This window comes from Paralichthys olivaceus, chromosome 21 (genome assembly GCF_024713975.1).
Source record: "Paralichthys olivaceus isolate ysfri-2021 chromosome 21, ASM2471397v2, whole genome shotgun sequence".
Classification (NCBI taxonomy): Eukaryota; Metazoa; Chordata; class Actinopteri; order Pleuronectiformes; family Paralichthyidae; genus Paralichthys; species Paralichthys olivaceus.
Window position 1 is genome coordinate 171,898 of NC_091113.1, and position 16,490 is coordinate 188,387.

General features: G+C 44.0%; 2 protein-coding genes across 6 annotated transcripts; one reads left to right on the forward strand and one right to left on the reverse strand.

Moving 5' to 3' along the window:
• On the forward strand, window positions 1-7,481 carry acta2 (actin alpha 2, smooth muscle). The gene is made up of 9 exons (XM_069517699.1): window positions 1-141; window positions 4,290-4,469; window positions 4,927-5,055; window positions 5,140-5,250; window positions 5,350-5,434; window positions 5,587-5,748; window positions 5,823-6,014; window positions 6,283-6,464; window positions 6,802-7,481. The coding sequence occupies exons 2-9, from the start codon at window positions 4,341-4,343 to the stop codon at window positions 6,943-6,945; spliced, it is 1,134 nt and encodes a 377-aa protein (XP_069373800.1). The 5' UTR covers window positions 1-141; window positions 4,290-4,340; the 3' UTR covers window positions 6,946-7,481.
• Window positions 7,482-7,488: 7 nt separating this feature from the next.
• Window positions 7,489-15,707, reverse strand: stambpl1 (STAM binding protein-like 1). 5 transcript variants are annotated; one of them, XM_069517695.1, is made up of 13 exons: window positions 15,506-15,703; window positions 13,746-13,834; window positions 13,672-13,705; window positions 12,485-12,702; window positions 12,320-12,395; window positions 10,696-10,791; window positions 10,284-10,499; window positions 9,857-10,004; window positions 9,615-9,739; window positions 9,329-9,466; window positions 8,549-8,661; window positions 8,048-8,147; window positions 7,489-7,858 (listed from the first exon to the last, which is right to left on the reverse strand). In XM_069517695.1, exons 3-13 carry the CDS (start codon window positions 13,699-13,701, stop codon window positions 7,802-7,804), a joined length of 1,317 nt encoding a protein of 438 aa, XP_069373796.1. In that variant the 5' UTR covers window positions 13,702-13,705; window positions 13,746-13,834; window positions 15,506-15,703; the 3' UTR covers window positions 7,489-7,801. The 5 variants fall into 5 exon arrangements, with proteins under 5 accessions (XP_069373796.1, XP_069373797.1, XP_069373795.1 ...); XM_069517696.1 differs by having other exon boundaries at window positions 13,742-13,834; XM_069517694.1 differs by having other exon boundaries at window positions 13,750-13,834; window positions 15,506-15,645.
• Window positions 15,708-16,490: the final 783 nt, after the last annotated feature.

Here is a 16,490-nt window from a genome sequence, read left to right on the forward strand (position 1 = left end):
GCCCGGTCCATGTTTGGGATGGAGGGATGGATGGAGGAGGTGGATGGAGGAGGTGGAGGGTTGATAAACTCAGTCACAGTCGTTCAGACTCTCACTTCTGTCCTGCCCCTCCCCACGTCCCAGCAGCCCCGCACTGCCACGGTAAGACCTCCTCTGTCCATCCTCACCTCCTCTGTCACGTCCTCTGTCACCTCCTCCTCTGTCACCTCCTCTGTCCATCCTCACCTCCTCTGTCACCTCCTCTGTCCATCCTCACCTCCTATGTCACCTCCTCTGTCCATCCTCACCTCCTATGTCACCTCCTCTGTCACCTCCTCTGTCCATCCTCACCTCCTATGTCCGTCCTCACCACCTCTGTCACCTCCTCTGTCCATCCTTACCTCCTCTGTCACCTCCTCTGTCCATCTTCACCTCCTCTGTCGTCCCCTCTGTCACCTTCTCCGTCACCTCCTCTGTAACCCCCTCTGTCCATCCTCAGCACCTCTGTCACCTCCTTTGCCCATCCCCACCTCCTCTCTCAGCTCCTTTGTCCATCCTCACCTCCTCTGTCAGCACCTCTGTCAGCTCCTATGTCCATCCTCACCTCCTCTCTCAGCTCCTCTGTCCATCCTCACCTCCTCTGTCAGCACCTCTGTCAGCTCCTCTGTCCATCCTCACCTCCTCTCTCAGCTCCTCTGTCAGCTCCTCTGTCCATCCTCACCTCCTCTCTCAGCTCCTTTGTCCATCCTCACCTCCTCTGTCAGCACCTCTGTCAGCTCCTATGTCCATCCTCACCTCCTCTCTCAGCTCCTTTGTCCATCCTCACCTCCTCTGTCAGCACCTCTGTCAGCTCCTCTGTCCATCCTCACCTCCTCTCTCAGCTCCTCTGTCCATCCTCACCTCCTCTGTCAGCACCTCTGTCAGCTCCTCTGTCCATCCTCACCTCCTCTCTCAGCTCCTCTGTCCATCCTCACCTCCTCTGTCACCTTCTTCTTCTCCTCCTCCTCTTCTCTTTTTCTCCTCTTCTCTTCACTTACTCCAATTCTTCTCCTCCTCTTCTTCTCCTCCCCTTCTTCTTCTCCTCCTCTTCTCCTTCCCTTCTTCTTCCTCTTGTTCTCTCTGTCTCACCTCCTTCTTCACCTCTTTCTTCATCTCATTTATCTCTTCACCTCCTCCTCTCCTGCACCTCTCCTCTTTCCTCCTGCATCATGTCTTTTCTGCCCCTAAACCACCTCCTCTTTCTCGTCTCCACCTTCATCACTTCATTCATAGACCTCTCCTTTCCCTCCTTCAGTGGATTGTCCTCCATCCTTCCTTCATCTCCTCCATGGTCCTTTTCTTCTGCTCCTCCACCTCAGACATCTCTGTCACTGACAGAGGAAACTTTCTGCTGTTTCTCCTGAATACGACACTGTGGGGAAACTTTACCCACGTGTTGTATTGATCTCAGTTTCAGTCAGGTATCAGTCAGTTATTGATCAGTGTCAGTCAGTTATTGATCAGGTATCAGTCAGTTATTAGTCAGGTATCAGTCAGTTATTAGTCAGTTATTGATCAGGTATCAGTCAGTTATTGATCAGGTATCAGTCAGTTATTGATCAGGTATCAGTATGTTATTAGTCAGGTATCAGTCAGTTATCAGTCAGTTATTGATCAGGTATCAGTCAGTTATTAGTCAGTTATCAGTCAGTTATCAGTCAGTTATTAGTCAGTTATCAGTCAGTTATTGATCAGGTATCAGTCAGTTATTAGTCAGTTATCAGTCAGTTATCAGTCAGTTATTGATCAGGTATCAGTCAGTTATTGATCAGGTATTAGTCAGTTATCAGTCAGTTATCAGTCAGTTATTGATCAGTTATCAGTCAGTTATCAGTCAGTTATTAGTCAGTTATCAGTCAGTTATTGATCAGGTATCAGTCAGTTATTAGTCAGCTATCCGTCAGGTATCAGTCAGTTATTGATCAGGTATCAGTCAGTTATCAGTCAGTTATTAGTCAGTTATCAGTCAGTTATTGATCAGGTATCAGTCAGTTATTAGTCAGCTATCAGTCAGTTATCAGTCAGTTATTGATCAGGTATCAGTCAGTTATTAGTCAGCTATCCGTCAGGTATCAGTCAGTTATTGATCAGGTATCAGTCAGTTATCAGTCAGTTATCAGTCAGTTATCAGTCAGTTATTAGTCAGTTATCAGTCAGTTATCAGTCAGTTATTGATCAGGTATCAGTCAGTTATCAGTCAGTTATTGATCAGGTATCAGTCAGTTATTAGTCAGCTATCCGTCAGGTATCAGTCAGTTATTGATCAGGTATCAGTCAGTTATTGATCAGGTATCAGTCAGTTATTGATCAGGTATCAGTCAGTTATTGATCAGGTATCAGTCAGTTATTGATCAGTTATTGATCAGGTATCAGTCAGTTATTGATCAGTTGAAATGAATAGTTTTTTTGTTTCTTCAAACATCAAAGGATTTATTTATTTATTAGAATTTATTAGAAACATTTAAACCAACATTTTATGTTCACACGTTCTTGTACTTCTCTTAGTGAGGGCATTCAGTTATATAATGCATTTCCCAACCCTTAACCTCACCTAACTTTAACTTAACCTTAACCTTAACCTAACTTTAACCTTAACCTAACTTTAACTTTAACTTTAACCTTAACCTAACTTTAACCTTAACCTAACTTTAACTTAACCTTAACCTAACTTTAACCTTAACCTAACATTAACCTTAACCTAACTTTAACCTTAACCTAACTTTAACCTTAACCTAACTTCAACCTTAATCTTAACCTAACTTTAACCTTAACCTTAACCTAACTTTAACTTAACCTTAACCTAACTTTAACCTTAACCTAACATTAACCTTAACCTAACTTTAACTTTAACCTTAACCTTAACCTTAACCTAACTTTAACCTTAACCTAACCTTAACCTTAACCTAACTTTAACCTTAACCTAACTTTAACCTTAACCTAACTTCAACCTTAATCTTAACCTAACTTTAACCTTAACCATAACCTTAACCTTAACCTTAACCTAACTTTAACCTTAACCATAACCTTAACCAAACTTTAACTTTAACCTCAACCTAACTTTAACCTAAACCAAATTTAAACCTAACCCCTAATCTTACCTTAACCTTAACATTAAAGGTACAGTGTGTAGAATTTAGTGACATCTAGAGGTGAAGTGTCATGTTGCAGCTGAACCCCCTTCCCCTCCCCCTCTCCTTCCAAACATGAAGAAGAACCTGTGGCAGCTTCATTCATCATAAAAACTCAAAAGGTTTTAGTTTGTTCAGTCTGGACTAATGTAAAAAACATGGTGGCCTCCGTAGAGAGGGTCCCCTCCATGTAAATACAAAGTATTTAAATATAAAGTCTCTAAATATAAAGTATTTAAAGATAAAGTTTTTAAATATAAAGGGTCTTTTCTGGGGTAAAGAAAAATACAGTTCATACAATTTAGATGAAATGAACTAGTGAAAACATCATGAGGATTATTCTACATTAAATGCCAATAGTTCCCTTTTACCTAAATCTTACACACTGGACCTTTAACCTTAACCTAACTTTAACCTAAACCAAACTTAAACCTAACCCCTAATCTAACTTTAACCTAAACCGAATTGTAAATGGTCCTCACAACAGAATAATATGGGCACAGATGTGGATTATTCCACCACAGAAAATAGTGATTGAAACTTTAAAAAGTTGAAACTTTAAAAAATGAAACTTTATTCTGATGATTCATCTTGATCTCAGTCGATTAAAAACTAAATGTGTTTAAAAAATATTCTCGTCTTCTTCATAAAACTGTGACAAAATATATAAAAGTAAAGGACTCAAGGTCGAGAAAGAAAAAGAGAGAAAAACAATGCTGAAGCAGAAACATCAGGTTTCATGACTAAATATGGAGCCAACTCAGAGAGAGAGAGAGAGAGAGACAGAGAGAGAGAGAAAAAAAGGAGAAAAGTGGTGGGTGAGTGAGGTGGGGTGAACTTAGAGAGAGAGAAACACACTCCAGTCTCGGCTTCATGTCCTAATTAGGACATTTTCCCAGAGTGCTTTGTTTCTTCATTTGGAAGGGGGGGGGCGTCTGTCAATGTTTTTATTTTCTCTGGTTTGGAACTTTAAATATGTCAATTTTTTTTGTCGAAATGAAAATGTTTAAATTTTTCAAGAGTTTCAGTGTGAAGAGGATTTAAAAAAAAAAAGTGGATGACAGAAGGGCGCCCCCAGCTGGAGGCCATGGTTCATTACAACAGATTTGCACAGTGTCTCATCACGTCTTGGTCTCTCCACAGTGTGAGTCGGTGTCGTAGTGTCGTTGCTCGTCCACAGCGCCCCCTGCAGTCATGTGTGATGATGAGGAGAGCACCGCTCTGGTCTGTGATAATGGATCCGGCCTCTGTAAGGCGGGGTTCGCCGGAGACGACGCCCCCAGGGCCGTTTTTCCCTCCATCGTGGGCCGGCCCAGGCACCAGGTGACCACTGATGGGTTGACAGGCTAATGCTAGTGCTAACACTGATGCTATCACTTCCTGTTTGTCTGTCAGGGTCACGTGAAACAAGGCAGCGACTTGTGTTAAACACTTCCTGTTGATGACCTCATCACCTGTTTCCAGTCGTTCTCTTTTTTAAAGCATCACTTTGTGACAGTTACTGAGCAACAGCGCCCCCTGCTACCACATGATGGGATTAACTCTCTGTGTCTTATGTTTTCCTTTAAAAACAAAGTGAATCAATGTGTTGAGCTCTGACTGTGTTGTCATGCTGGATATTACCCATGATCCTCTGCTTCCTGAACCAAAAGAGCTACTGCTCTAACAAATCAACCAAACTGTGTAGAATATTCATATTTTAAAAGTTTCCTGCTGAATATTGGAGATAAACTTTGGTTTCTAATGGTTGTTGATGACTTGTTCATGACGACTGTTTCAGGGCGTGATGGTGGGAATGGGGCAGAAGGACAGTTACGTTGGAGACGAGGCTCAGAGTAAGAGAGGAATCCTCACCCTGAAATATCCCATAGAACACGGAATCATCACCAACTGGGACGACATGGAGAAGGTCAGTGTGAATCCAACTGCTCCATGGACACTGGATAATCTAATGGTTATGACTCATCAGTGCATCTGCTCTGTGATTGGTCAGATCTGGCATCACTCGTTCTACAACGAGCTGCGAGTGGCTCCAGAGGAACATCCCACTCTCCTGACAGAGGCTCCGCTCAACCCGAAGGCCAACAGGGAGAAAATGACACAGGTAACACGGACTGTCACGTGTCCTGTATGTTATATCACATCATGTGATGAAATGTGTTATTTTGTTAACATGTTTCTCCTGCATTGTAACATGTTACAGATCATGTTTGAGACCTTTAACGTTCCTGCCATGTATGTGGCCATCCAGGCCGTCCTGTCACTGTATGCCTCTGGAAGAACCACAGGTTGGACCTCCCTCTTCATCATTGTCACACTCCTCGCTCTCTTCATATGTTACAAACAGTTTATTACACTGGGGGGGGGGGGGCATGTTTACTTTGAGCAGATTTATTTGCAGGGAAATTAATCAGTCACGTGGTTTCTAACCTCTGTCCAGGTATCGTCCTCGACTCAGGTGACGGCGTCACCCACAACGTGCCGATCTATGAGGGTTACGCTCTGCCTCATGCCATCATGAGGTTGGACCTGGCGGGACGTGACCTGACTGACTACCTCATGAAGATCCTGACAGAGCGAGGCTACAGCTTCGTCACCACCGGTAAGACGGCGATGTCCTTCAGCTCAGGAGATGTGGAGTCAGCCTGTCTCACTGTGTCTGTTGTGTCTCTGCAGCGGAGAGAGAGATCGTCCGAGACATCAAAGAGAAGCTGTGTTATGTCGCTCTGGACTTTGAGAACGAGATGGGGACGGCAGCGACCTCGTCCTCTCTGGAGAAGAGCTACGAACTTCCTGACGGTCAAGTCATCACCATCGGCAACGAGAGGTTCCGCTGCCCTGAGACGCTTTTTCAGCCATCCTTCATAGGTCAGACACCTGTCCACCTCTCTCTCTCTCTCTCTCTCTCTCTCTCTCTCGCTCTCTCTCTCTCTCGCTCTCTCTCTATCTCTCTATCCACCTGTTTCTCTTTCTGTTTGTCCACCTGTCTCTCTTTCTGTTTGTCCGCCTGTCTCTCTCTCTCTTTCTCTCCACCTGTCTCTCTCTTTGTCCACCTGTCTCTCTCCCTGTCTGTCCACCTGTCTGTCTATCAACCACACTCAGTCAGTTAACCTTCGTCTCGTCCTGTGTCTCTCAGGTATGGAGTCAGCTGGGATCCATGAGACGACGTACAACAGCATAATGAAGTGTGACATCGACATCCGTAAAGATCTGTACGCCAACAACGTCCTGTCCGGAGGAACCACCATGTACCCGGGGATCGCTGATCGCATGCAGAAGGAGATCACCGCGCTGGCACCCAGCACCATGAAGATTAAGGTACAACAGTAGTCGTCATGACGACAGCTGACGTGTTATTACTTCACCACAAACGTCACAAAGTTTGATGAAGCACAAATACTGAATTTAAGATCTTTAGTCACACATGTTTCCTTACGACTCAAACTGTAGAGTTAATCCTTAACTCCTCCCTTAAGAGACGTGTCTGGCTCTCCCTCAGTTAAGGTGAAATCAAAGGTGACTGTTAAGGGATGATCTAAGAATGTTTTTCATTGTTAAGGCTTTTCTGTCACTGAGAAACCACATTAAAATACCACATGATGAGAGTTGAGGATAAAACTAGATAAACATTCGATAAAATTCTAACTCGCCTCAGATCATCGCCCCCCCGGAGAGGAAGTACTCGGTGTGGATCGGCGGCTCCATCCTGGCGTCGCTCTCCACCTTTCAGCAGATGTGGATCAGTAAGCAGGAGTACGACGAGGCCGGACCGTCCATCGTCCACCGCAAGTGCTTCTAGACCCCCGCCCCCCCGCCAGAGCAGCACTGTCTTTATTCTCACTGAGCACAGATCCCCCCCACCCCCAACACACTCATACAGACGACAGCAGCAGAAAGTCAGTCTGTTGTTGTTGACGTCACTTCCTCCTTAAACTTTTCCAATGGCTGGAAAAAGGGAAGTGATGTCACGGTCTGAGTCCAGATGTTTTTAAATCCAGATGTTGAACCTTTAAAATTTTAATCTTAAACCTTGTCCTCTGTTCACCTGTAAACTGTGAATGTGCCGCTTGTCCTCCACCTTTAATCCCCCCGTTACTGTTTCCGTTTTTTATTTTTATTTTTGATGAATAAAGCCTAAATGTTGCCCCCTGGTGTTATCTTTCATTGTTGTGGAGCAGAACACACTCATACAGTGTTACAATGATGTCACATAGTGTTATGATGATGTCACAGTGGGAGGCGTGGCCTCGTGATGCCTGTCTTCATTAAAACAGAATCTGAAGCCAAGTCAACATGGAAAAGACAGAAGAGACAATAAAGAGCTGTCCTACGAGACACTGTGTCTGTCTTCAGTCAACACTCTATTCTAATAGAATAGATGAACTTTAATGATCCCAGTTGGGAAATTGTTGTGTCAAAAACCAAAACAGGAAGCTTCAGGTTTTTAATTTCCCAATATTTTATCAAAAAAACTGATTCATACTCTCACACACACACTCTCACACACACACTCTCTCTCTCTCTCTCTCTCTCTCTCTCTCTCTCTCTCTCTCTCTCTCTCTCACACACACACACACAGCAGAGGTGTGTTGACTTCAAAACAAATGTTTAAAACCAGTGTGGACACAGAGTGAGTTCACAGCGCCTCCTGTCTGTCACCTGAGGTCCAGCAGGCTGATCTTTGACTCTCTCACCACCACATGTTTACACACCTGAGAGGGCGAGAGACATGCACACAAGCAGAGTTGATCATGAATCCTTAGAGGGACAGTCTGAAACAGAGCTGCTGAGCCTGAGATGATGTGGTACAGCAGCACTAAATGGAGATTGGTCAGTGTCTAACATGTAGTGTGTGATGTCACTGAGCTGATGACATCATGTCAAGTGAACTGATGACTTACAGTAAAGAGAGGCGGCTCCTTGGAGTGAGGGTGGAAACCTTTCAGTCTGCAGCCGCACACCTCCAACATCCCTGGAGCAGTGAGCTGGAACACGCCAGTGCTGGGGGGAGGGGGATGGGTTAGAGCCACAGCGTCTTCATGTTCAGTTTCTGTTCAGTTCACTTCATCGTGTGTGTGTGTGTGTGTGTCCCTTTATGTGTGTAGCTGCATCCTCCTAATAACCTAATAACGTGCGTTCAGATTGTTGGCTGTTCCAGTCGCAGCGTCTTCAGTTTCTTTTAAGTGCTCCAGTGAGGTGCAGTGACTGATGGGTACTTTTTCGACTTCCGGTGAACTGAGGATCTGTTGTTCAGTTCTTTTCTGCACAGTTTCCACTTCCCTCTGAACTTGACCCCTACGGTCAATCATGCTCTTAATCATGTGTCTTAAGTGAGATGGTGAGTATTGCATGCTGTTGAAAGGCCTGATGGGAAATGTAGTTTTTATGTGTGTGGGACATACTCATTATGTTTGGGAGCGCAGACGATGGCGACGGCCTCCGGCAGCATCAGCTGGTATGAACAGTGAGTGTGGAGGTCAACGCTGGACAGGAAGGCAGTCTGAGTGGGATGAGTCTGAAACTCACACAAACAACACAACTCTTATTAGACACATCCCGACTGGCTGCTGACACTGTGAGGACGTAAAGACACATTGTGGGGACCGTCCAGTTGTAACAAGTGAAATTAAAAATGCGAAATAGAAAAACTGTTCAGAGTGAAACCTCTGTCCTTCTGTTCCTATCTCTGTCACTCCCTTTCTCATGTGCTGCTCAAACACTGTTGCCATGGTGATATTTGATCAGCAAATGAAGTACAAGAGAAAGTACAATGGAGGTCCCCAGTCTGTCTGTGGGATCAGTGGGTGTGTGGTTTACATTACGTCATTTGGCAGCTCTCCTTTATCTTAAACATGGAGATGACGTGTTCATCACGGTGTCAACAGAGCTCAGTGTGTAGTTAGCATGTGTTGAATGTACGCTTAGCATGTGTTGAGTGTGTAGTTGGCATGTGTTTAATGTTCCTTTAGCATGTGTTTAGTGTGTAGTTAGCATGTGTTTGGTGTGTATATAGCGTGTGCTTAGTGTGTATTTAGCATGTGCTTAGTGTGCAGTTAGCATGTATTTAGTGTTTATTTAGAATGTGTATTTAGCATGTGCATAGTGTGCAGTTAGCATGTGTTTGACATTTATTTAGCATGTATGTAGCACATGTTTAGCATGTACTTATCATGTAGTCATACATGGATCCAGCCCAGCGTCAGCAGGTTCTGCTGGTCCTGGAAGCTAAATAGTTCCTCCACGTTCTCCATGTCACAGAAGTCTGGACCGGCCGACTGTTTGGGGATCACGACATGAGTCAGCACAAACTCATCGTGTGTCTGAGGGAAAGAGACAGTCAGACAGGAGAGAGAGAGAATGAATACCTGGGTAGTTTTCAGGTGACTTCTGGTTTGTACTAACTTGTTAAACATTCAATCAGAGAATCAAATATATTTGATCATGATCATTATCAGTAGCTCGTCTCACCAGTCGTCCACACAGAACTCCACACATTTCTATTCCTCTGGCCGTGTTGGAATCAGCCAACAGGAGGAAACGATGCGTCAGATCTCTGGGAATCACCACCCGCCTCAGACCTTCCATCTTCTGAGCTGCACACACACATAAAACAAACGCATACAGGAACATAAAGGCACACGGTGTCGGTATATATATACACACACACATTGCACATACAGTTTGTAAAGTATGTGCACCTGGGAACTCACAATGTACTCCAGCCAAAGTGGCAGTTCGTTGGCTGATGGGAGCAGCTCTGTTTCTGTTTGGATCCACCCCCTGGGATCGTACACCATCTCTGATTGGCGGCCGAGATAGACAGGAGCCGTCCGTCACCTCAGGTACTTTGGTCTCCACCTGCAGGACAAACATGTTACTGCAAAAATACGACTGATACTGCTAATACTACTGATACAACACAGCACTGATACTACTACTGACGCAACATAGTACTGATTCTACACCAGAAGTTGTACAGGTGTACTGGGCTTGCTGTTGATATGAGTTGAAGCTGTCAAAGTAGTAGCAGTAATATTAGGTGTAGTGGCCCATTTTTTGTATTAGCAGTAATGGTTACAGGAATAGTAGCAGTTATAGTCAGTAGTCGTAATAGTAGTAATACTATTACAATGTGACCTTTTGTGGCGCATCCTCTCCTCTCCTATTAGCCAGTTCCTGACGCCTCAGCTGGTCTTCAAAGTAACGAAACTGTTCTGATTCAATCTGCATCCGTCGCAAGGCGGCGACACGCTGTCTCTCCCCCTCCAACAGCAAAAACCGCCTCCTGTCCTCGTCCAATAGGGAGAGGCACTGCAGCTGCTGGCCACACCCATCCACCACCACCGCCTGGCTCTAAGGAAACACAACTGTTGTAAAACACCTGTACTAACACACCTGTTCCCAAACATACACAACAGACTCCTGTATATGTAAAGAATAACACTTCCATCTCACTTCCACAAACCTGTGAGTCAATCTATCATCTATACTGATGATACAGAACAGGTAAACACACGTGGTAGAATCTGATTGGACAACACAAACAGACCTGGGCTCTGAGGTACTCGCTGTGTTCCCTGCTGTATTTCTCCTGAAGACGCTTCTTCAACTCGTCTTTACGAGGGAATGCCACTTCCTGAAGTTTCTACACAAACGAGACACAGAATATTACTACTACAACTAATACTGCTGTAGTCACCAAGACTGGTACGCCTACTGTGCCTCCATGCGCATTTAAAGACCAGCACCAGTCTTGAGTCTTGTAGTGGATCTGAAGCAGGGAGCCACTGAAGTAAACTGAGGACAGGATTTGTGCTGGAAACATTGGGGAGAGTGAGCACCAGGATGGAAGAAGCTTTCTGGACAATTTATAAAGGTCCCGGAACTATCACCAGAGTTCTGGGGGTCTAGCTCCAGATCTCTAGGGAAGTAGCTCTCAGAGTCTGAGGACAGAAGTATGCTCTGTCGTCAGACAGAGGTATGGGGACTATCCCCAGGAGTGTGGTCAGGGGCGGCTGGTCAAAAATGTAAATTTCCCCATTGTGGGGTGAATAAAGTATATCTAATCTAATCTAATCTAAAAAATGGTGATAGGGCGCCACCCTCCCAAAGAAAAAAAGGAAAAAAGATGATAGTCATACATATTGTGAATTATGATTATAATCGTCATTATTATTTTCAAAATCAATTAAAATATACAAATGTTCAAACAGTTTTTCCTGCCTGCTGCCTTGAATATCGTCTATAATCAGCTGCAGCGTTGAGCCCTGTTCAGTACACGCTTTCATAGACTTTTATTTTCAAACTGCAGGCACTGCAATGCATATCTTTGACTTCCGGGAAGGCTCGCACTAACGTGCTTTCATCATACGTAAGGTGGAGCACATGCACTTTGGTCCAAACATGCCGTGCCTATCATCCCGCCACTGGAGAGGAGCAGTGTTGTATATTAACGGCGTTCATTGAACGCGATCAAATTCTTTGAACAAATCAGTTTACATACGATGAACGTTCATTTTTCAAATCATCGTATCAGGCCATCATGAGAAATACCAGGAGTGGGCACACACACACACACACATTTTCTCTCAAACAGACACACATTGGCCCCGGGGCCCCGCCCCCACTCACTTGCTCAGAGCAACACACACAGTGAGATCAGAGCCTGTTCACGTGAAGCAGGTCAGAAACTTTGTTGAAGAACAGTGGAAACAAAGTGATAATACAGAGTTTCTCTCTGCTCACAGCTGCTCCATGATCAGTTGGTTTGTATCGAGCTGGAGTTTCTGTTTCCTCCTCCACTCTGAGCTGCTCTCACTTTAGATAACAAACACATCTTCACTAGTTATCAGGACCTGATCAGTACATGAAGTCACTCAGTGTTTGTTTTGATTCCAGAGTTTATGAGACTCATTTAAACATCATGAAAAATGGCTCGTCAACATGTTGTTCTCAGTTCAACATGAGACGTGACGTGAGCAGCAGGACTCAGTGTTAACGTGACGGAGCGACACACAAACATGTATCTACCCATTAAACAGGTAACCTTAGCCATCATTGCAACAATTCCCCGATGAGAACTTTGGCAGGAGCCGCCATTGAGTGCGGGGTCTAACTCTACAAGCCTGAACACAATGATGAGGCTCCCCATGGCTGGTGATCGGTGTTGTTACCTTCATGATGAGCTGTTTCTCTGGAATGCTGCACAGCTGGTAATCTCTGTGACTCGGCAGCTTCTCTACAAACAGACTGAACAAACATGTTTTCTATGAGAGACTGAAGATGTAATATAATCGTTGAGATGAAGACATGATGATGTCAGTCGTTTTATTTCTTACGTGATGAACTTGGTGTAGAGGACATAGGCATTCTCCAGACTGCCCTCCTCCAGGTACACTGCCGCCATGCGCTCCATCTCCACACCGGAGCGGAAGTAGCGTCGTGGTGTAATGTCGTCATTGATCTCCACACTGAATCCCATCTTCCCCAGTGCCCGAACACGCTCCGCTGCCGTCAGCGACACGTCAGTGTAGTCTGGTTCTGCTGCCAGCTTCTTCTACACAACACAAACACACAAGTAGAGAAACTGCTGGATGCTGCTATGATAAGGTAACATACCACAACATGTCCAGATTACTTGTGTTTGGACATCTATTACTGAAAAGAAGAAGACGACAGACACTCATTCATCAGGGCATCTCCACCTGCATCAGAAACAGGTAGTTTTATTTTAAGGAGGTAGTCAGTAAGGAAACCTCGGATTCTATGTAGCTGCCTCTTGATATCACAGTGACAGTAACACTGAGTGGAATCTGTCCGGAATCAGTGCAGGACTCTGAAGTGTCCCACCACCTCTATAATGTGTCTAAACAGTCCTGATATTAGACATAAAGAACCTGTGTCATGGTGACTCCACCTCATCCATCACTGTCTCACATCAAAACCCTTCATCAAACACATTAACATCTGAGCTGAGATTTCAGGCAGGATACTCTTTTCCGTCGCTGCCCGGAGTCTGAATGCAGCGTTTGTTACTCAGATAACCAGTCCTCTGTTCACCATGTTTTCTATTCACAAGACGCAGCAGAGACAAGACAGAAAATGAAACGATGGAGGCAGAGATTAGCAACAGAGAAGGGGAAATGAGGGAGGAGGGAAAGACAGAAGGAAGATAGAAGAAAATAATAGAGGGCAGAAAATGGGGAGAAAGAGAAGGAGAGAGAAGTGAATCCCCCTTTCTTAGCATTTTTCATTTCAATGTTTTCTATTTGATATGTGTTTTATTATTTTTGGATGAATGTTAAATATGAATCTATTAATGCTGCTTGTGTTAGCAATGCTAATGTTAGCTACACTCTATGATTCTGATCAAACTGTTATTAATTAGTTGTTTTTCAATTTTCCTGACAAGTCAATCATTTGTCAAAAACAACCAACGTCTCTGCTGTCTTCAACTAACAGGATTTAAGCTTTTAATTTGAAGGTCTGAGAGGACATTACACTTCCAGTAGAGTCACACACTCACCAGTGTATTTAAACTGAAGTCTTGGTCCATGATTTGTGTGTGTGTGTGTGTGTGTGTGTGTGTGTGTGTGTGTGTGTGTGTGTGTGTGTGTGTGTGTGTGTGTGTGTGTGTGTCACTCGGTCCACGACCAGCTCGTCCATCTGCCACCTCCCATCATGCTTCACTGCAAAGACAGAAAGACATTGGTCGTCACTCTTCAGTTTTGTGTGAAATGTCCCTTTAACTAAGAGGCTGTGAGAAGCAGCTAGCACAGAGGCTAAAGCTAACAGCAGCAGCCAATCAGAGCAGGTTATGTGTGAGGGCGTTTTATTTCCCATCAGCCCCTTGTCCTCACACCTGCTTGTCCTTCAATTGATCCACAGTTACCATGACGACCGTAACTAACAATCCAGTGAGTCATCCACTGGAGCAACAGAGAATTAGAAAAGAAGAAGACGCAGCAGAAGAAGAGGAAGACATCAGGTTTCTTGTCTGAACCTAAAAACAACCAGCAGCTCTGATTCATCCCATCATCCTGACTGGAGGACGTCACTATGGCAACAGCTGCATCATCCTGGAGGCCGCAGAGAGTTTCAGTCAGACACTGAAACCACTTGTTGAGTTACATCTGAATCCAGATTCAGTTCTGATCCTGGTCCTGATCCTGATCCTAGTCTTGATCCTGGTCCTGATCCTGATCCTGGTCTTGATCCTGGTCCTGGTCTCTAATCCTGATCCAGATCCTGGTTCTGGTCTTTGTCCTGTTTTCTGGTAACTATCTGCTACTAGTGAGTGTCTGCTGTTCTCCAGCCTCAGGGGGCAGTAATGAGGTGAAGACAAAGACTGGCGATGTGTCTGTTTTATCAGAAGAACAGACAATAATAATAATAATAATAATATTAATGATAATAAAACAAAGATGACCTGAGGTCGGTTTAAATCCGTGAATCATTTGAAAAAATGATTTCCTGTCCAGTGGGTATGTACTGTCGTAATGTCGCATACAGCCTGCAGGGGGTGCTGACAACTCACACTGAGTCAACCTTTGATAGCATATTTGTGTCATAGTGCATTAACATGGAGAAGAACCACAGCGCTCGACTGCAGCAACTCATGATTCACTCAAACTTCCTGCTCGTCCACATTCTGCTGCTGCTCGACCTTTGACATCCGCCCCACCTGCACAGGCGACAGGAAGTGCTGAAGCCTCACATAGTATAGAAGCTAACCATGCTAATGCTTAAATCAGTCACTTAACAATTAAGGTGTTTTATTGACATTTAAGGGGGAAATGAACTGTGATGTTCATTAGAGAGATTATTTTCCTCAGTTTTTATTTAAGGCAAAATTATTATTGTTTTAATTAATGAAGAGCAATGTATTATTTTAAATGATTTTCCACTTAAGGGACTTGAAAACCCATTAAATAACATGGCTGTCTGTTAAGAGTTATTTTAAGGATTAAGTTTGAATGTACAGGTCTAATGTTCTGATGTTTATTATGATTAATATATATTTTTTAATCAAAAATCATCACAATCCATTCATTTGTTACAGAAAAGACACTTCATGAAAAAACGATTTAATATTGAAAAACATTACATAAATAAATGTTCAAATAAATAAATCAACAAACAAACAAACCAAGGTGTTTTCACCTGAAATCCGGATTTTCAAAATAAGAGTTCATGAGAAATGATTGATAAATAATAAATGGAAAAGTTAAAACTGCTCCTTTTAAAGTCATTATTATTTTTCATTATAAATCGTTAAGAGACGCAGTGAAAAAGGAAGTGAGTTTTGTCCTGAGGGGACAGATGAAGACCGTGGACAGAAAGCTCCAGGAGACATGTACCTTTAATCCAGCGTCACATCTGGAGCTGAGAGCGGGACACAGCTGGAGAACCGCCCGGGTCACAGGCTCTCTACTCGGACTGAATCCGCACCACGTCCTGGGTCTGGATCCGGGATCGAACCCACGGCTGAGGGTGAACGTAAATTTAAGAAGACGGTGAAACGCGTGACAGCTGATGATGGTGGAACTCACAGATCGTCTCTGCGCACAGATGACTCACTACACCTTCCGGTTAACACTCCGCACATGCGCACCACTGCTGCCAAATACAGGAGCCAACAAGTGGAGATGTGTCACTCTGACACGTTTTCCATAAACCAAACTGATGCATCCAGAGATGACCAATCAGCAGCAGGTACACACAGTGACGTCATCACCTCTGATTCATTAAAACAGTTGTCCCTTTTCATCATCGACATTAAAGTGACCATGATGAAAAAACTCTCTTACACTAAATGGTCGCATAGCTAGCTTAGCTTAGATAGCTAGCTGGACCCAGCTGGATTGACCTGTCCACCTGTCCTGTGTCTTCTTCTTGGACCTCCATGGAAATTCAGAAATTTGTAAATTCACTAGTTAAAGGTCAAGTGTGTAGGGTTTAGGTGAAAGGGATCCATTGGCAAAAATGTTATATAATTGATCCTAGTGTGTTTCGTCTAAACGAATGTACGAATTGTTGTTTTCTTGACTAAAATGAGACTTTACATTTAAAAACTCTGGATTTCATTAGTAGTGGGTCCTCTCAATGGGGGCCGCCATGTTTTTCAAAGCAGTTCACACTGAACAAACTAAACAGCTTTTGAATTTTTATGACAACTGAAGCAGTTTTCACGTTTGTAAGGGGGGGTGAGGTGAGGAGTACTCAGCTGCAACATGACACTTCACCACTAGATGTCACTAAATTCTACACACTGAACCTTTAAAGTGACGTTTGCAATCGCAGTGTTTGTTGGGAGCGGACAAATGAAATGACACACACACACAC

Excerpts from the sequence above, each read along its gene's own strand:
- acta2 (XM_069517699.1), top strand. The coding sequence starts at position 4,341 with ATGTGTGATGATGAGGAGAGCACCGCTCTGGTCTGTGATAATGGATCC. Across the intron at positions 5,056-5,139 it reads ACTGGGACGACATGGAGAAG|ATCTGGCATCACTCGTTCTA; the intron begins GTCAGTGTGAAT and ends GTGATTGGTCAG. Across the intron at positions 6,015-6,282 it reads TTTTCAGCCATCCTTCATAG|GTATGGAGTCAGCTGGGATC; the intron begins GTCAGACACCTG and ends TGTGTCTCTCAG.
- stambpl1 (XM_069517694.1), bottom strand. The coding sequence starts at position 13,811 with ATGGACGAGCTGGTCGTGGACCGAGTGACACACACACACACACACACA. Across the intron at positions 12,396-12,484 it reads CTCTACACCAAGTTCATCAC|TCTGTTTGTAGAGAAGCTGC; the intron begins GTAAGAAATAAA and ends ATGTTTGTTCAG. Across the intron at positions 9,740-9,856 it reads CACTTTGGCTGGAGTACATT|CTCAGAAGATGGAAGGTCTG; the intron begins GTGAGTTCCCAG and ends GTGTGTGTGCAG.